Here is a 20837-nt window from a genome sequence, read left to right on the forward strand (position 1 = left end):
TTGCGGTGTTTAAAGGCATGGGGAAACTGGAGAATGTCCAAGAGAGTGTGAATAGCGCTGTTCTAGACCCAGAGCAAGGGGAACAGAACCAAGGACGGAAGACTTGCTATGAACTGCCAGCTCCTTTCCAAATACTAATAAGCTAACAATGGACTTTCTGAGTTTGCTTCACCTTGAGTTCAGTATTATTCCCAAGATGTTATTGATAATTTGAAAGATATATTGTAAATTATATGGACAGAGGTGAAGTTTCCGGGGCCATGGTAGCAAAAGCATCTAGTTTCCCCAATGAAGCAAGGCTAGGCATCCACTTGGCTTGTAAATTGTAATGCTGATCTTTTCCCCCTACAATGGTGCAATCATTAAACAAGCATGGTTCTAAAAATACTGGTTTCCTCTCTTAACAATTCTGCCTCCTCCCCTAAACATTTCCTCGGTTCATTCTCATCACTTTTCTTCTCACTAAGGGAATACATTTTCAAAACCTCTGAATAGAATGGAGGTATTTGCACTCCAGAGATGGGTAAGGTGGCACGTTTCTTGGGCATATTTTGCAATAAATCTCCAGGCATCAGCAGGATATTCTCTTGGTGAGCAAAAGGGGAGGGATCAGCTTTGTCACTGGAGCCAAATCAAGTATAAAATAGTTTCCAGCCAGCCTGTTTGAAACCTCTCTGCTGAGACAGTGTCTGCTATAAGAAGGAAGTGGTGAATCGAGCACAGCTAAGTGGAGTCATGTCTGAGTTGCAGCAGCTGATGCAGGACTCCATACCCTCTGCAAGAGGTGCTCTACAAGAGAACTATAGCAACCTCCTCAAAGTGGCAGATTATTGTGACAGCAACTATGAGCAGGTGAGTTGCAGGAGGAGAGAGATAAGGACAGCCTTGCCTGAACTAGCACAGAGAGAAACTGTGGAGTATCCCGGCTTGGCAGGGCAACATCTGGGCTAGGCTCTCAGGCTGCTGAACACATGGGCAGCTTCCAGTGGAAAAGGGGTAAGGTAGCATCTGTACTGCAAAAGATGCTGAAGCACATCCTGGGTCTATGTGGGAACTGGCCAATGCAGAGTTGAGGCTCCCATTGCTCTCTATTGCTAATATAAACTGGGGAGCCTGGAGGAGGTGAGAGAGGAACTGAAACATCTAAAGTAAGGGTGGGAAAATTGTAGGTCTACAGCCTTCTTTCTGCAACTGATATAGTCTCCAAAATTGCAACCCAACGTTGCACTGCCAAAATTTGGTGGCAAATCACGAATTTCAGCAATGCTACATTTTGATTTTTTAAAAATAAAAGATAAAGACTAAAACGTGTGTGTTTATGTATCTATTTTGCTTTGACCTACCTCCACCCCAAAATTAGATAAAGATGTGGGTATTGCCCCTTCTGGTAGTATCACTGTATCATTGCCATATCTCTCTCAGTTAAAAAATTATGCCTCCTGGATGTCTGCCCCAAGCTAATGGATACCAAGTTGGGGAAGGGTGTTGTAGGTAATATTGAACCAGGCAGCTCAAAGGCCTGGCCTGATAGAAGGAGACCTTCTGTGGTCTCTATAAAATAGAGTTGAGCATAAGTGGTCTTTTGAAATTCTCTACCTGTTTGTAGCCACAGAAACTACATGTGAGAGCAGGAGGGAAAGAGAAATTCTCCAAGCATTTCTCAAGAACTGAACTCTTCCTCTTAGCAGCAATAGTAACATTGATGGGAGCAGTTGTCTCCTGATGTCTTCTCTTCAGAATTAATTGAAACATGGGAAGCCCGGAGGTCTGCAAACTGATGGAGAGATGATTATACTAAGAAAGACAAGCGCTGGCCACGTTGTAACTAAATATATAGTGCAATAAGACCATACTCTATCCCATAGGCATCTACAGCTAGTCACAACGATGCCAAAACATTGCAATGTATGTTGTGATGTCATGACACACGCCTTCATATGTCACTGCAATGTCACACACAAGTATGAAAGGGAAGGCATTTGCATTGCAGCATCAGCATCGTTCATCATTCCCCCTACCCTTGACCCCTCTGTGGAGGTTGGACATGTTATGGAACCAAGTCATCATGCAAATCCCTAAGAAGCCTTAATTGTACTTATACAAATAATGTAGAAAACATATACAGCATGTTATATGAACATAAGAATTGTATTTTATGAAGTCAGGTTAGAATTTAAAATTCTCAATTCAGTGTTTGTGTGAGCCAGCTACTCTGAAGTATTGGTTGGAGGAGAAATAATAACTCTGTTCAGATTCATGAGTGCTGTCACACAGAATAGGACAAAAACTTACTGTTTTCTTCTCTAGGCAGTAGGACTATTTAATATGTTTAACAGACAGGAGAATACATGTGGGTTGAATACTGGGAGTCATTAAATAATGAATGGTATTGTACCAGTGAGAACACTTCCTAATGATGATTAGGGTTTATAGCCTCCCCCAACCTTATGACTTCCAAATGGACTACAACTCTCTCATCATTTCTATCCAACATAACCAATAGGCCTGCAGCCTGGGGTTATGGGAACCCTATTCCAGCCCATCTAAGAACATTGGGTTGGGTTAGGCAGGAGACAAAGCTTCACTAGTTTTTCATGTCCTAACATAACACATGTCCTGGACCATCCAGCTAAAGTTCTGCCCCCCTTCCTGAGTTACCTGCCACACTTGAGGAGTAATCAGCAGGAATTCAACTTTATATGCTTCTGTTGTTCTGATTTCTTGCGTAATTGTCTTTCTCATCCTTTTCTTGTCTTTTAGGCTCAAGACAAACGAAAAGCCCTCAAGGAAACCATGACTTTCACAGTTCAGTCATTAGCCAGTGTGACCTATCAAATCAATAACCTAGCCAGCAACTTCCTCAAAATATTTGACTTGCAGACCACTCATCTCCAACAAGTGGAAGCCAAAGTTTCTTCCATTGCACAGGTGAGCAAGAAACATGCTTCAGCAGACACCATGAAGACACCATGTGGAAGTTCAATTTGGGATTAGGTCTTCCTTTTGAACTCCTGGAATCTTTTCCCTGTTGGTAGCCTCTATGATTGGCATGACAAGTCTTGTATGCATCTGTTGATTCCTCTTGCAACCTCTTCCTGTACTGTTAGCTTAGTAAGACAGCTTGCAGCATCCAAGGTAAACCTCCATCTCTTTTTTTGTAAGTATCTTTGGTGGCATTGTTGGGGAACACTGCAGCTGGAGGCCTTGACAAGCTGCTAGACAAACCCAACTTCCCCAGTCTGGTATCTTCCAAGTTCAGTCTGGTATCTTCAGTCTGGTATCTTCAGCATTCTCATCTTTCCCATCCACATACCTGCCTAACAAGCTTGCCAAGATAGCAAGCAAAAGTTATCCTAGCAAGAAAACAGGTTGAATCCTTACATATTACACATGGATGTTGTATACATGTTAAGCATGAATGTTTAACATATATCCTCAAGTCACATGTAGTGCATCAAGTCATATGTAATGCAGATGACAGAGAAGCAACTGTAAGATTAACATGTTTTCAACAGGCCCTGGGCAGGTTATTTTGTGATCCCTCTTGTGATATTTGTTTGCATGCCATATAATGTTATGGTTATTTGCCCAGCATAAGTGGTCTGTTTTCTATTGTTGGATCGTTTTCTGTTGGATTTATTTTTCATCTATTTTCTATTATATTGTTTATGCTATGTGCCTAAACCTGCTTTGGCCTAAGGAGGCCAATAAAGTAATCAAATAAATTGATTAAATTAAATAAAATCTTCCCTTATATAGTGCCCCTCCAAATGTGTTAGACTACAACCCCATCATCCTCAGCCTTGATGACTGGGGGATCGTAAGAGGTATGGCTATTACATCTGGAGAGGTGGGAAGTTGGGGAATATATGGAGTGCAGAAGCTGCATCGGCAACCTTTTTCAGGGAATTTCCTTGCTCTCTGAGTCACTGGTAGGCCCACAGAGCAGACACATCCTTGGATTCTAAACTTTCTTGAACCAAAGGATTCCTTTCTCTCCTTCTCCCTTCTCTTCTTACTGAAAGTATGTGGAGATGTATGCCTGTTCCCAGCAGATATCAGATCCCTCTTCCTGTTACTGGAGAAAGACTGGAGACTTGCCTGATGGTTTTCCTGTTTCCTAAGAGTAAGAACAAAAACAAAATAAAACCAGACACATGTGATCAGGAAGCATAAGTGGAACGGATTAATCATCTGTACTATTTTACTTGCTTTATATTTCCAAAACACTTATACTTTTATATAACCAAGGGAGGTGTGGGCATATTTGTGTGTGTGTCTGTGTGTGTGCATGTGTTGGGGGAGAATAGCTTCAAGGACCAAACTGTGGAGTTTGATCTTGTTCATGCTGGATCCCAAAATTTGCTCTGCAAAAATTGTGCATAAATCAGGTATGATTTTCTTCTGCGTCTGCAGGTCTCTCATGGACAAAAAGAAAAAAGAAGTTAGTAGAATAAATTCCTGCCCATGTAGCATTAGGACACTGGCTTTTGACTCTTCTAATCTTATATTGTTTCTCTCAGATATGGTCCTCATAATCGGAGGATTGTGCACCTGAGTGGTGGTCTTGGCAGCAAAAAATGTTTTCTTTCAATTCAGCAGATAAGAAAAAAGTGAAATATTGAAAAATCAAGGCTGAGGTTCAGCCTAGCCTGGAATCTCATCCTTCCTTTCCAGCCTGAAACTTCACTTTCTAATTCAGATGGTATTTCAAGCAGAACCATGCCCAACACTATCATTAGTGCTGGCCAAATAATATGGTGTGGATCAATAGAACAAATCTAGGATTTTTTTTATCAGTGAGAGGGGAAGCTGGTAGGAGGAAAGGAACTATGAACCAGTCATCTCTGGTTCAAATCAATTTAAACAGCTGAAGAGAGGTTTCTTACTACCAAATGAGACCTGGTCCATCTTTCACAGTATTGTTTGCATTGGCTAGCTACAATAGCTGGATTCACATATTGCACTGAACCATGCTTTTAAACCACTTTTTGCATAACACATCAAGCCGTAAGCCATTAGTTACAAACAATAATGATGAGGTTCACACAACATACTTAATCAAGCAAATGGCATAATGGTTGTTGTAATGTGTGGATATACTTGAGTCACTGTCTAGAGGGCTCCAATTCTCTCTGCCTTACCTGGAGATACTTAGAACAGCACCTAGGATGTTCTCACTGAACAATAACTGCTTCCCAATTTCCTTGGTTCCTTGCAGTCTCATTACCATTTAGCCTCAAATCATGATATAATGGCCAGACATCAGTCTTAGGTGCTATAATCCTGTTTTGTTATTACTAGAATTCTCTCATTTAAATTTTTCACAGCAATAACTCACATTCATGATCTCAACATGATCATGAATATACATCCTTGCTTAGAAACTTAAGGAATGTTTTGCTGGATCAGAAACAGGCCAATATTCCTTTTTGTATAGCATCTTTATAAGCAGCAGGACTAGAGGATCCATCAGGGTTGGCTAGCACTGAGATGGCCAACCTCTGCCTCCCCTAAGTATTGAGTGGAGATCTCAGCAACCCTCAAAATGTTTTTATTGAACTGAAATATGTAATATGAAGGGGGGGGGGATAATTAAATTCAGGGCAAGTAATCACATGAACTACGTTTTATTAATGTTAATGTAAATTAAACCAGTCACAGTCTTTGTGCTGGCTCTGCGTGCTGCATTTGTTTGCCCTGCCTCCCAAAAGCCCAAGTGCAGCTTTTGCCCTGAAAATGGTCGAGCATCCACCCCCCTATCATTTATTAATGGACCTGTCTCCATTAATAGACTCCTTCTGAGTCATTTCTAACATGCCCACATCCTCTGAGTCCACAAAGCCCATCATTATCCAGTGCAGTAATTCCAATTATTTTGGTGAGATCTCTAAGTACAGCTTTTCACTCTGGTAAAGGTTGTATATCCAGTTGGTAATTTATTAAGCACTGCTCTTCAGTGGCATCAGAACATGGTTTTTTGGCCAGATCCCCTGCCTAATATTGGTTTTTTTTCTTTTTCTTTTTGTGTCTTCAAGTCAGTGCTGACTCCTGGCAACTGCCTGAACTAGCCTCTGCAGTTTTCTTGGCAAGATTTCAGAAGTGGTTTGCCATTGCCTGCTTCCTAGAGTGACTGGCCCAAGGTCACCCACCTGGCTTTGTGCCTAAGGCAGGACTAGAACTCATGGTCTCCTGGTTTTATTACATAAAACTGGCTCTTAATATTGCTTATAATTTGTAATATTATTAGCATTTTTCTATGTGCTCCTCTGAAATTTAAACAAAACACTGGATCCTCCAGCATGCCTTCCCAAATGGGAGACTTTCAAGAAAGTGACGGGACTGCAATCCCCAGAATTCCCAGTCAGACGGGTGTTCTGAGAACCTTAATACAACCGGAAGACAGCAGGATGGGGAGGCTGACCTGGCAGCAGGAAAGGAAAAAGGAATGGGAGGGAATCAAGCAAAGTACCCATTCTCTGGCTGCTGCTCTTGAAGTGATTTTGCCTTGCTCATGGATTTCACAGCAAGCCAAATAGGTTATAACTCAGCCTCCGGTTGTAAACCTTTCTACCACTGGCTCTGACCTTTTTTTCCAAAAAAATATTATTGAAGAATGAAAAGATGGAATAGCTGACATGTTGATGTTTACCGTTTACTCTAAAGTTGTGATCAGCCAACATGGGGCATCTGTGGAGCGTTATGGGCTGTGTTGAAGTGCACAGATATCATTTGGAATCTGGGGGGTGAGGAGGTGTTGGGGGAAGCTGAATTTTATTTTGTTGTAGAATTTTTGCAGACCTTGGGGTTCTCCCCAGTCAGTCCATATTGCATATTTCTGCATTCAACCTTGCCAAATGAGTTCACTATTTGTGAGAGGAAGAAGTCCTGAAAGAGGAAGAGCCAATCTAACAGTGAATCCAGCTGATCTAATGATGTTCTACCCTTTACAGCCGAGCCAGCTCTGTTGATTTGTGCTTCATATTAACCCTCTTGGGAAATCAGCTGCTGATGGTTCCTGCCCCAGCTTCCCATTGTGTCTTGCCAGACAAGGCTCTCCTTTCTCATGATGTCTTTCTGCTGCAGGTGGTAGAAATGCATAAGGAGAAAGTATCCCGCCGTGAAATTGGGACGCTGACCATTTGCAAGACCTTTCCTCTCTGTCAGAAAATCATCTACCCAAAGAACCTGGAGCCTTTGCAGCCCTATTACAGGAAACCACTGGACTTCAGCAGTTTGGATGACATTGGCCATGGGATCAAGGTGAGAATGGGACACTCTCCAATTCAAAAAAGAGATGCTTTAGTCCTCTCCTCTGCTAAAGGAAGGCAACCTATAGTAGTGATTCCCAAATTTGGGGACTTCAGTTCCTATGGGCCCTAACAAGTGTAGCCAGTGGCAAAAGATTATGGGAGTTGTAGTCCAACAGCTTTGAAAGTTACACTCTTACCTTGGGCTACTGAGCCATGAAAATTGATAAAATGGTTTACAGTCCATGGTGGCTACATTCACACATGATGCAAAGCTAAAGCAATCAAACCACATTATGTCTTAAAGCAGGATCTTTCAAACTTGGCAACTTTAAGAAGTCCACACATCTTAAAGTTGCCAAGTTTGAAAAACACTGTCTTAGAAGGATTGTGACCCAGCCAGTCTGGCACCTCACTGGGAGGATTCCCATCCTAACACATTTTTCCACAGTCCTTTTTACAAATTCACTTGGGGGTCATTCTGTCTTTCCCTTAAGGCTGCATTTGCCAGTGCTAAGCACGGTTTGCCGTGCAAGACTTTTATGGATTGTATTCCAGCAAAATATTGGTTTCTGTCAACCTTACTTTCTGAGTCCTTTAAATGGGAAGAATAATAGCCCTTGATCTTGAGAAGGCAAACTGCTTCCCCGACCCCACCAAGCTGCACATCACAGATCTCCGTTCTCCAATTTCGTGTCATTTCCTGTCAGAAAATGTGGAGAGAACATAAATGTGGCCATCAATATTTTCAATATATTGAAGAAAATAAGTTGACACCTGGCAATTCTACACAGAAGAGGACTTGGAATATCAGATCTATGCCTGATTTAGCATCAGGACTGTTGAGCATCAGCAGAAATAAGGCATCGTGTAAATAGGCCTTTTTATTAATAAATTTGGGTGTGCTGACCCACGTGGTGCAGCATGGATGGCTTTGCTCTTGAAAAGAAGGAGATTATTTCCCTACCCAAGGATTTGATGACTTACATAGACATAAAAAGTCAACAACAGACAGTGTGTCTCCAAGCACTTCCTCTATGGAAAAACATATGAGCTATTAAACCATTATTCTCTTCCTCCTTCAATGAAAGCAACACAAGAGAGAGAGAAAAAAACCAGGCATAATAAGGAAAAGCATAAGAATTTAGAACAGGGCTAGGCAACTTATTGGGACACTCAATACATAGAGAATTTGAATCCATGTCATGGATGCTGGCACAAAATGGCTGCCATTGGTAGACATCCCCCTTCAAAATGGCTGCTGTGATGGGCATGGCCAATTAAAAAACATCAATTTACAAGAAAAAGAACTTGATGAAGTGATCCCTCACCAATTCCCCCTATCAAACATTCCTACCACCCTAGTTTATATTTATCTTTTACCTTGGCAGGTGGACACACTTCGAAACACACCATGTGTCTGCAGCCACCCACTATTATTTTTTTTTGAAGAAGGCCTTTGGGGCTCCTGTGAAGCCCAAAAGCATTTTTGGAAAATAAAATGATGATAGTTTGCTATAAAATGAGGTCGTGAGAGAGGAAGCCTGGTAGGCACCCAGGAATATACTTGCAGGTGCCTTGGTATCCATGGGCCCCATGCTGCCTCTTCCATCAAATATAAAGAAAAGTACAAAACACTGCTAATGCTAGATATGTTCTTTGTGGAGAGCGGTTGTACTTTCAGGAGGCCATTCGTTTCTAGAGGCCTGCCTACATTTGCAGAAACTTCCATGGGTAAAAAGGGCTGAGAGGATCCCCACCAATTGTTGAAACAGAGCACTCTATGAGCTCCTGGTAGAAATGCAAATGAAATAAGTTAAAATGGAGGCAAAATACAATAGGTGGTATCTAAGGGTGCTGTTGGAAATTTGTTGGATGATCTTGCTATGGAAGAGGTTCTAAAAATGTTTTATTGTCATAGGAGTTTACACCAGCTTTGTTACTGTTTAAGATGTCCATACAGGATTATCAATAAGTAATGATTTCTTGAAATAAGGAGCAAGAGGCAAATTTCAGCCATGAAATTTTGAAGATTATGATTGACCCTTCAAAAGCAATGAATCCTCCCTACATGTTTCTATATATCTCAAACATTTCTTCTCTTTCCTCCCCTCCACAAGTAGGAGTACAATTCTAAATCAGGCACATATAAATCAGGTTGCGGCCCGAATAGGCACCCAAGTTAAAATATAAGCTGTCCTTTCTTCCTCCCCATTTTGCAAACTACCTTAAAGAAAAATAGTGGGGCTGCGCTGGGAACTGGGGCCAGGCATTGAGACTGATCTTGAAACCACATGTGTCTGAAACTGATGAGACGAAGCTGTTTCGAACAGAGAGGAAGTACGCTGCAACCCTTTGCTTCCCACGCTGCTCTCTCATTTCCCAGTAGTGTTCTCATCACTTGAAAGTCTGCTTCTACTGAAGGGGGCTTGTGGCATATTAGCTAGCCTTTGCTGACAAGCAGCTTCAATGCCGCAAGCAGAGCAGCTGGGCAAAGACATGATTCAGTTTGACAAAAAGGCAGCTATATGTCACTATAGTTGCACATCACTAAGCTGGAAAGATGGAAAGGACCATCAAAGCCGGTGCAACCATGTCAGTGGTTCAGCAGATAATGCCAACTTCTATGACAAGCAAAACAGGCTACATTCCCCTTGTCATATTCACACAGTTAAGCAGTGCTTGTACATTTGCATTAATTGGAGCTAATTTCAGAAAGGCAGAGAACTACATTTTAGCAAACCCCATGATACTTTCAAATAGGAAAGCGATATTTATTTTATTTATGACATTTATAAATCATACCATTTACTAGCAGGCTGGTGCAAACAGCCTTGATTCAATTTGAATCAGAGACTTGAGGTTCAAACAGGGCATGATGCTATTTGAATTTGCAGTTCAAGGTCTGAGAGCAAACCAGTTTGACTTGGATGGCTTTGAGAGATAGCAGGGGTGAGCAGCACTCATCATCCAAATTGCCCATAAAGCAACTAAAGGCTTGTCCTCTCATCTTACTTACTACAGCTTGAGGACCTCTTGCTAACTAGTTCTTAAGAGACATGTTCACATGATGTTGCCTTCATCTTATCCCCAGATGACCTAGAGTTACCTCTGGAGCTTCCAGTGTGGAAGTGGCATATTCTTTCTTCTCCCAAAACATAACTGGCCACATGGAGACTCTAGAATACCTCCATGATGAGTCTGGGAATGACATAGTCAGTGATTGGCTCAACTCCTCTTGGCCGGGTAAATCTTCTGCCCCTACCCCTCATTCAGTCACTGGACACGGCATCTCTATGGCCATTGTAACTTGGCCTGAGAAAGAACCCCATACCTGCTTCCACAGGCAATTTTCCTGTGCCCCCCGATAGTAATTCCAGCCACCTGAGTGATCTGCACCACAAAACAACTATTGATATACCCATGAAAAATGGATTCCCAAAAATGATATTGTTGTGAAAAAGAGGTCAAGGGGGCTTCTTTCCATGCCTCGGGAACATCCTCCCAGCAGTGGGGTTATTTTTAATTTGAACAGAACAAAAAATCTTCTTGGATTGTTTTCCCCCAGCTGGTATAGGCGGGGTGTTTAAGTGAGTGGCATAGCATTTTTTCCTTGGGTTGGACTTGGATTGCTTATTATTTGTAATACTTTCCTTAGTTTGAACATATTTTCTCTCACATACTAACTGCCCTTGTTCCTTTGAATGGTTCAGTACTGTGTTTCTCAGCCTTAGCAACTTTAAGATATGTGGACTTTAACTCCCAGAATTCTGTGTGCTTGTTGGGGAATCCTGGGAGTTGAAGTCCACATATCTTAAAGTCACGAAGGTTGAGAAACACTGGTTTAATACAAGTCTCACTTGCAATGTAATTAATGTTCATGTTCATTTGGTAGACTAATTAAATCTTAAAGAAAGCGCAAGGGTTCTAACATAGTGTGAAGAAAGATGCGCCTGAGGAAGAGGGGGAAATCAGAGTTTTATCCGCTGTGGTCAGATGAATTTTCTCAGAAAGAAATGAAAGGGGAAGCAGGAGGGAAATGATGCAGAGAAACAAAAACGATCCTTGCTAATGAAATCAATGCCAGTCAAAGCTAACTTTTTTAAGGGGGGGGGTCACGCTTACTGTTGTCTCAGTGGAGGCTTGGTTAGAATATTTCAGAAGTAAAAGTAAATAATGGTCTTGGATCCAAACAGAGGGATCAACAAGCACTTGAAGCTACAGTATTTCAAAGTAAATGAAAAAAAATGCGGGGGGGGGGCAGGAATTGACTGCTTGCTCTGGAAGAAGTAGCTGAAATTCCCCAAATTCCACCCTTCCTGCCATATGTTCTGTAGAGTGATGGGTGGTGTTTTTTTCCTACCAGTAAGCGATGCTGGGTGGGAGGAGAAAGGACTACAAGGAGTTCACCAATCCTGGCCCTGAAGCTGTTCTGCTTTAAAAAACGTACAGACAGCAGAACTGCCCAGTTTCCTTACTGAAGGGTAGTAAACCTCATCCATGAGGACAACACAACTGATATCAGTGCAATTTTTTGCTGACTCAAGGATGGGAAGAAAGAACACTAAACTAGCAGTCTGGATGAGCCCTAAGTTGTGCTAAGCTAATGCAGAAACTGTTCTACTAAATAAAAGACTTTCACAACTGTTTAAAAAGTAAACTCTTACATTTCCAATTACTTTTCTGGAGTGCCAGGTTTGGTTAACACTGGAGTATGATCACTGACTTGCCCTTGGAATAGCTTTGCTACCACACTCCATTGGATTTTGTGAAGTGCCAAGAAAGTTGGCATAGCAGGGGGGCCAGCTTGGCCCCTCCTGGAAAGGAGCCCTCATTGTAGGTCTGACTTGGTTGTGTGGCTTGCTGGCATTGCTCTATCTTAGCAGAGGCAGCAAAAGCAGGCTGGCACAGTAAGAGAAAATGCCACAGAAATGGGCAGCCAGGGAGAAAGTGGCTGGCACACAAAAACTGGCATTCGTAGGCTTGCCACTCTTTGGCCTTAAAAACAGTAAACATTTAGGCCTTTACGTGCCAGCTTGGCACCTGTCCTCTCATTGTTGAGATGTGTATACTTAGTCATTCAAAATTTAAACCTAAGATGTGACTTAAATGTGTGTACTGGACAATGAGTCTTGAGACAATATGGTAAGTGTTGAGAGCCGAGTTGAATTTTGATGTGTGTTGTCAAGATCAGGACATTGCAGGCAAGAAAAAGCAGACTTAGGACTTGAGAGCTGAGAAAACAAATGAGGCCGAAAGCAATGTTAGCCTCACCACCGCAAAAATACCCGTCACTGAGTCTAATGAGGTGACACATCTTATTTGCTGCTGGCTTTCTCTACCCTAGACTGCTTCACACTGTTCAGCTGTTCCTCCCAGCATCCTCCATATATGGAAGTAAACTCGCACAATTGCATATTGACCGTAATAACCCCAGAAGCAATACAAAAGCCATCAGCTCTATGATGTGTGTCGAAAGTCTGCAAAGTGCTGGAAGCCAATTGGTTTGATTTGCCACCTCAGAGCTGCTTAGAATTGCAAATTTAATTCAATGGGGTGATTTGATCCAACCATTTCAAAGCTTTGTACAACCCTATTTACCAGGCACAGGGAAGCTGGGGGCGGGGGGGGGGAGTAGGGGACAGCGAATGATAATAAATATTTAAAACTTCTCCTTAAAAAAATAGTGCTGGGCAGAGAAATTGTTCTGGTTTTTTTTTTTTTTTGTCCTACCACTTCTCATTCGAGTTAGTGAAAGGGAATTTGTTTTAGTATTTTTTTCAAAGGAGTGGGGAGAATTCAGAGAATTCTTATGAGTGCAGCATGTTAGTCTTGGGTATATTTAGTTAATGGGTGTGTGAATTTTCGGATTCATTGTGCATTCAGCTCTCCAGTGGTTTTCAGTCTATTGGCTTGCTATCCGAGGGAAAGACATCTTGAAGGGAGGCTTCCCCTGCCCTTGTCTCAGCACTATGGGGGAATTTGAGAAATGTTTGGAGGATTTCTCCCTCCCTGGGCAAGTTCAGAGAAATCATCCATCCAATTTCTCTGCCTACGAACTGGGTAGGGAATTTCAAAAGGCCATTTGTGCTCCACATGTAACCAATAGGAAAGCAGCAGAACAGAGAGGTGAGGGTGGTGCCCATAAATGAGGCTGTGTCCCCACTTTGTACTTATTTATTTATTAAATTTATATGCCGCCCATCTCCCCCAGACTTAACCGTGGCACATCCACTCATTGACAACAGCAATACTCCCAATGGGAGCTTATGTTCAGAGAGATCTTATGGCCAGTCTTCTTTGCCTTTTGCATATTAACGGAGCATTTCCCCATGGGGAAAAGCTGAGGAATGTGGATGCAAGTGAGATGGAAGGTATTGGGACAAAAATAATTTATGGAAAAGACTTCTGCATTGAAGAGCAGGGACATCACTTGGATGCAGATCTCTCAGACGCAGAATCTGAGGAGAGATTGAGGATCTGGTATCTTGGAGAAAAGCCTGCACTTGTATATTAGTAAATAAAGCAGAGTACAGTACTGGACCCTACAAAAACATTCCTTCAGAAATTTATTGATGAGGAAGGTCTCTCTTCCTCTGGCGCCTTCTTCTCCCAATGATGTTTTGAAAGCTGCTTTCCCGCTTGCACTGAAATTCTGGGATGATTGGTGGGGATGGAGGTGGTGGGGAATCTTCATGCAAACATTCTATGAACATAAGAGCCCCATCTTAATAGTCCCAAATGCTTCCTGGCTCTTAACAATACCTTACAGAGGATCTGCAGCTTTCTAATTGCTTCCTGGCAGTTCAGCACTATCAGTGGTTCTGTCTAGAAATTCTGAAAACGTTGCATTTGCCATTTGTTTCTGAAATGCAGGATCCCTTGGCAAGCTCTTGGCAAAAAGAGGGAGAGCACAATTTATGTGATAAAACAGCTATTGCTTTGGAAGATGACTGTGTGCTGCGCTGACTTGTTCTTGCAGACTTTTCATCTTGTACTTCTAATCTCTCTCTTTAGGGTCAAAGCGCACAGCTGGCCAGAACGGGGACCCTGTCCCGGCGATCAATCAAATCCTTGGCTGGGCAGTCATCTGGAAACCTTGGGTGAGAATGGATCAGTTAATAGCAGGAGCAAGCAAAGAAACCACCACTGTGTTAGGGCTACTGTGACCACCTATCCTACTTGCAGAGGACAATCATCTATTTGAGGATGTGTTCTATTTAAAAAATTATAATATCCAGTTTAAAGACAAAGCAGTATAAGGGGAGCAGTCAGGGGAATCTGAAGCGAGCAACTCTGCAGATCCCAGCAACATCTGCAAGGAGATGTTAACATCAGCAAGATGATGCAAGCCCTGCCCCTTTTGAACACGTGGGTGACAGGGGCAGGACTTGTATCATGCTGCTCCATCTGCCATCTTACAATTTTCAACCCTTGCTGCAGAAGTCTCCAGCAGATAAACATCTGGACAGACTCCTCTAAGATGGGTAGCTACATTGCTGTCTAAATTATTCTAAATTATAAATTATATTATAAATTATATAATATAAATTATATAAATATAATTATAATAATATAATATATTATTATAAATTATATAAATTAAATCCTTCAAAATCTGTACATAAATGAGAACATGTACAAATATAATGTAAATGTGTGCCTTATCTTCTTTATTGATGAACAGCTGCACTGTTGACAGAGTCAAGACTATTTCTTAAAAGACTGGGCTACATTGCTATCCCCACCAGTTCAAAGCATATATAAATTATTTCAATTAGAATTATATAGTTTAATCCACTTATAGTTCAGATTAATCATTTAAAGTAGTTTGAAAATTAATTAGGCACTACTTTAAAGATAATTTAAATTATGCTTAATAGGCATCAACAGGTCAAGTGATGCTTTGGATAAAAAAAACATGTTTAGTCAAAAGTAGAATAGCATACTTTAAGATCTTGCTGCCCCTCCCCAAAATGATAAGGTTAGAAATACTGATGTTATATTCTCTCTTATCAGCCCCTTTCCTGGTAGCCAGTCTCTCAGGCAGGGGGATGGGTGGGTGTGATATTCTTATTCTTCTGTTGTTTACTCAGAGGACTAGTTGTTCATACACAATTAAAACTTTATTTAAGAATAGTGATGTCTAAGCAGATATTATATGTTGTAAGTGGTTTTTGGTTTTAAGTACAGAACTTTCATGTTGTGCCTAGTTAAGCTTTTGCTTACTATAATAGTGCATGGAACTTTATTGTTTCAGTACAATGCTATGAACCTGAAGATTTGCACTATCCTAATAAAAAGTGCAGTTGGCTCTGGCTTCATAGAAGAGGCCTTCTTCTTTTCCTTCTCAGTGCCTTGGAAAAGGAAGAAATCCTTCGTCTAAGACGCAGCCTTCTGCAGCTTGTAGTTCGCTGCTATGTGTATCTGGCAACCACCCGAGTGGGGCACACATCGCTATGTAATTGTGCAAATAATGTGATTGACAGGAGCCCTGATCGGTGGGTTACAGTGTGCTGCAACCACAGGCATCCAGTAGAAACTGTGATGACATCCTGGTGACAGACATCACACACAATGAAGGATGTTGTTCCTGCATCGCAAAGATTAAACAATATACTATCGCATAAGTTTTTAAGGATCATGGTCTGCTTCATCATATGCATGGAGCACAGATTTGAGCAAGCCATTACTGAAGGTGGGGAAGGAAAGATGTATACTGTAATGGGGAGGTTAGAGACAGTGAATTGTCTATAACAGTGTTTCTCACCCTCAGGAACTTTAAGATGTGTGGACTTCAACTCCCAAAATTCCCCAGCCAGCATGGCTGGCTAGGGAATTCTGGGAATTGAAGTCCATGCGTCTTAAAGCTCCCGAGGTTGAGCAACTCTGTTTTATAATATCATAGTATCACAGAGTTGGAAAGGACCTCAGAGGTCATCTAGTCAAGTGCTCGATGCAGGATCCATTAAAGTCTTCCTCACTGCCTGGGATCTCTCATCTAGCATTCCATGGAAAGACTGGCTGTCAATGGAATGGTGGACTGTGATCCGTGAAAGCTTACGTGATAATAAAATGATCTACTGGGCACCGCCAGAGCTTCTGTTGTTCATTCTGACAGTGGAATGAATTGATGTGGTTGCCTGTGGCTATTAAATGAGTCATCTGTTTCTGTTATATGAACCACTCAGTCAAAATGCAAGAATTCTCAGGTCTTTGGGTTCTGGCAGAGAAGAGTTTTTTGCAAATGACAAAGGGGAAGAGATGCTTTAAAAAGTGGCCTCGAAAAGTCACATGGGATGTGGTGGTGATGATGATGTCAGAAATGAGAAAAAAAGCTTTTGGGGGCTGGAATTTGTACAGTTAGGGTATTAATACATGGAACTATCATTTTAACAGCCTTTAAAGCTTCTGTTTAAAATAAGACTTTTTGAGAAGCAATTCTTAAGAGAAAGTTGCACTGATGTAAGTGTAGAAAATCCAGACATTACTTTTTTCTTTTATTTTAGAAGAAACCACTGGGTCCTGGAAGCAATACAGCCACCATTCATCCCAGAAAGCCAACTCTCATCAGCTTCATCTTTGCCATCCATGAGGTACCTTTTGTAAGACCCCCCAAGCGCAGAGTAGAGATGTAAAGAACAACCTCAGGGGGAAAGTGATTACTATTAAAGTGATTACACATAACTGAAAAGTAAGGTTTTGTGTTACAGGAACTTTAAGACAACTTGTAGAGTCAAAGATCTTTTGTTATTCCATATTGAAAAAAGCAAAGAATTGTTCTGAAGCATGTGATAAGCTTTGCACCACACATGAGAACAATTGTCATTTCATTATTTTGGAGCACTTCCCAAATTCCCCATTATGGTGATGATAGATATAGATATAGATGTAGATATAGATATAGATATAGATAGATGAGAGATAATAGTTTCTGTATAACACTTCTAAATTGTGCCTTTATTACAATTTAGGAGTGCTATACAGAAACTATTATCTCTGCCTTTATTAAATGAATAGAAATCTATCTACTTTGATCTGTAGACAAGACTATAGTCCTTAAATGCTTCCCTTTATGTAACAAATTGCTCGCAGGAAAAAACAAAGCATCACTAAGCAAGAATAGGAGGGCATGTGCTAGCTTGGACTGTTTCCTGTATGGTGCTTTTCTATGTACAGCAGAGATGGGCAAAATATGTCCTTCTAGATGTTGTTGGATTCCAGTTCTCATCAGCTGAGATAGCACAGCCAATGATGATGAATTATGGGAGCTGAAGCTATCCCATTCCAGATTTACAGTCTGTTATTTTAACACAAGGGGCATTCAGAAATGGCTACTTTTCCTCCTCTTCCCCTGCTTTTTCACCAAACGTTCATCTGAAACTTTTCCTTATTTAAATGTCACAGCAGTCTCCCAGAAGCTTTGAACAGCACAAGTATGAAAGTACTTTCTGAATCAGATCCACCACCACCACCACCACCACCACCAGAAGCAGATGATTTTCTTCTACCTCCTGAAACAGATTTTTTGCCACCTCCTCCTGTTCAAGCGGATGATGTTCCTCCTCTGCCTTATCCTGAGCCAGGTAAGAGCTTTTCACAGCACTAAGAAAATGTGTCTCAAGGTGTTAATGGGTTGGCATATATAACCCATCAGTAAACTTCACTTAGCAAGCGAGTGGTATCCAGTGTTCTTGGGAATGGTATGGCTAGCAGATAGTGACTGCATTCATAAATTACATCAGGCTATAAAATGATTTGTTTGATTGACTTATGTGAACCCAATCGTTTATTTAGCAAACCATGGCTTGGTATAAATGTTCAACTGCAGAACAGCAAGCAAATGAGACAGTTGATTTGCTTGTTTGTGAAGCAGCCACCATATTTGTTTGCAGATCTTGGTTTTCCATCTTGTCTTCTACCACCATCCCTGGACATCTCTAATTGTGGTCAGCGGAAGCCTCCCCTTCTGCCACCTCCACCACCCCCAGAGAAATTGCCATGGGCACCAGACACCTATCTGGAGAAAGGTACCTTAGTAAAAAATGTGAGAACTGCTGAAAGCTGTCTCAGCTCTGTTTGATTTCTACCTCCTAGCCCTAGATGTTGAAATGCCAAGACACCAAAGACACCTGGAAGGCATTTCTGTTGCCATGACACATTATCCCCTGCCAGTAATGGTTCATTATGGAGCACACAGGACAAAACCCAATCTACACATTAAAAGATACTTCTCAGCTCATCAGCTGAGAATGAAATGATGCTTTCTCAAAACTCCTATTAACTCCAATGAAGCTCAGGGAAGAGATCTTCTGGACTATCTCCCATATTAATTAAATAAGCAATCTTTTCCATCCTGGCATTTTTAATAGCAGCCAGTCTATGCTGTTCTATCCTGTTTGCCTCAATGGACTTGGCTGGCTCTGGCAGCGAATGGTATAAGTGTATATCTACTTGATTGCACCCCCTCCCTTGCATTCTCTCTCTCTACCATCCCTCGGGTCACCTCAAGGATGGAGGTAGTTGACTTTTTATTAGTTCCATTATCTGGCTCTATTTTTCCCTTCTCTTGTTTTCAGTTGTGACTGTCTATCCTTACGTTCAGCAGAAGGAGGATGAACTCTCATTTACAGAAGGGGCTGTTATTTATGTGACACGGAAACACTCAAATGGCTGGTATGAGGGTGTGACAAGTGATGCGGAGGGATTGTTCCCAGGGAACTACGCTGAACCTTTGCACTGAATGAGGCAGAATGGAAGAGGAAAGAAGACAGAACTTTAACTCAGCCAAAGCTTTGAGGAGGGTATGGAGAACCTCTTTGCATGTCCTGGTTTAAGTTGCTGGGACATCAATATTTCCCTGACTTACTTAAGTTAGGCTAAAGTCAAGCTAGTGAAGGGGAGGTGTCAAGAGTACAATGGAAGCTTCCCTAAATCCATTGCAATGTAAACATAGGATTTATGGTTCCTCTTGCTCAGCAATGCTCCACAGAGCCTAAAAGCTTGCCTAGCAGCTAATTAGGAGCCCCTCAGTGCTAACTTCCATCCTTACAGAAACAGTGATTGCCTAGGCTGATGGGGTCTGCCTTGCCAGAAGCCCATGTTTGATAAATATCACAAATGAATGAATGAATCCAGCAACAAACTTTCTACTATAGAAACATCCTGCCGCAGGGGGTGGGTGTTGATGGGTTTCTGTATTGGGGATTCTACTTTGTAAGCCACCCGGAGTCACTGTGTGAGAGTTGGGCAGCCATATACATTTTCTAAATAAATAAATAAATAAATAAACCACTGAAGGAGGTTGTGGGCAGCCATATACATTTTCTAAATAAACAAATAAGCAAGCTATATACTGTACTGAAGGAGGTTGTGTGTGCTTTTTCAATCTGCCAGCAGGTGGCGGTATTCTGTAGTTTAACCCCATAGCAGCAGCCGATGGCCCACCTGCCAACATCCTATTTGCACCCCAAAATTGTATCGCCTATTTCAACAGCAAACAATTGAGAAATGGCAGCATGATTTCCTGCAGTTTTTCAGGTGTGGGGGGGCAGTCAGAAAATAAATAAAAGGTAAAATTGAATTCTCTGGGTTGAGTGCAACTCCTGATAACTTTGTAGATATAGCTATGGAGATTTCTCGGCAGCAATATGGAAGGGGATGGCCTCCGCTGCCTTCTGAAATGTCTTTTGACTTCCCAAGATAGCCTAGAGCTGGTAGTTTCCCATCCAAGGGTTAAGCAAGCCCAACCTGGCTTAGTCTGGGTGAGGCCAGGCAAGCACTGTCATTTGCTGTTAAGACAGACAAAAAGTGGAGTATGACGTTTACTGAGCTTCAGATAGTTCCCCAAACCTCCCAACCCCACCAAGTCACACCACCAGCACGTTATCCTTCTGCCATTGGCTCCTTTTTTTTATTCTTCTTGTAAGAAATGTTGCTTTATATGCTGGGAAATGTGTAGAACATCAGGAGAGTGATGTGATCTTGACTTACTATAAAGCACTTCCTGACTTGTGACTGAGGAGAAACAAAATGGTTTCCCACTCTATGACTTAACAGAGGGAGCTTCAAACACCCATTTGTTCCCACTGGAATTATGTGACTCATTTCTCCAAGGAGGGTGCTTCACTGTGTAGATACATCTGTCTCCCATTCAGCCATCAGGAATGTTTGTCTCAACAAACTCTGGAGAGCTCCACCAGAGCTGCACCTGATGGCCAACAGAGACATTTCTCTCTCTCCCCCTAAACCAGTGTTGTCCAAACTTGGCCACTTTAAGATGAGTGGGCTTCAACTCCCAGAATTCCCCAGCCAGCCACTCATCTTAAAGTGGCCAAGTTTGGACAACATTGCCCTAAACCAAGTCTCAGTCTGAATATCGCACCCCATTTTATTAACACTCCAGCATCTATCCTGGCTTGATGTGATAAGTAGTTATGTGCACCCTCAAAATGCCAACTTTTCTCCACCTTTTAATTCCCTTTATTTTTCCTTAAGAGGAAACCACGTCAAGGGAAAGAGAGCTGAGGGATAACTGAGAAGAACAGCCATCTGCCATTCCCCTATCAAAGGAGAGAGTGAAGTTAA

General features: G+C 41.8%; 1 protein-coding gene across 1 annotated transcript; it reads left to right on the forward strand.

The window, feature by feature from the left end:
- Positions 1–549: 549 nt before the first annotated feature.
- ABI3 (ABI family member 3) lies at positions 550–19725 on the forward strand. The gene is made up of 8 exons (XM_007428915.4): positions 550–852; positions 2761–2928; positions 7087–7263; positions 14268–14353; positions 16760–16846; positions 17658–17836; positions 18146–18280; positions 18830–19725. The coding sequence occupies exons 1-8, from the start codon at positions 736–738 to the stop codon at positions 18991–18993; spliced, it is 1113 nt and encodes a 370-aa protein (XP_007428977.1). The 5' UTR covers positions 550–735; the 3' UTR covers positions 18994–19725.
- Positions 19726–20837: the final 1112 nt, after the last annotated feature.

This window comes from Python bivittatus, unplaced genomic scaffold (assembly GCF_059951505.1).
Source record: "Python bivittatus isolate LINGU-HERP-01145 unplaced genomic scaffold, Pbiv_v1 ctg000410_np1212, whole genome shotgun sequence".
Taxonomy (NCBI): domain Eukaryota; kingdom Metazoa; phylum Chordata; class Lepidosauria; order Squamata; family Pythonidae; genus Python; species Python bivittatus.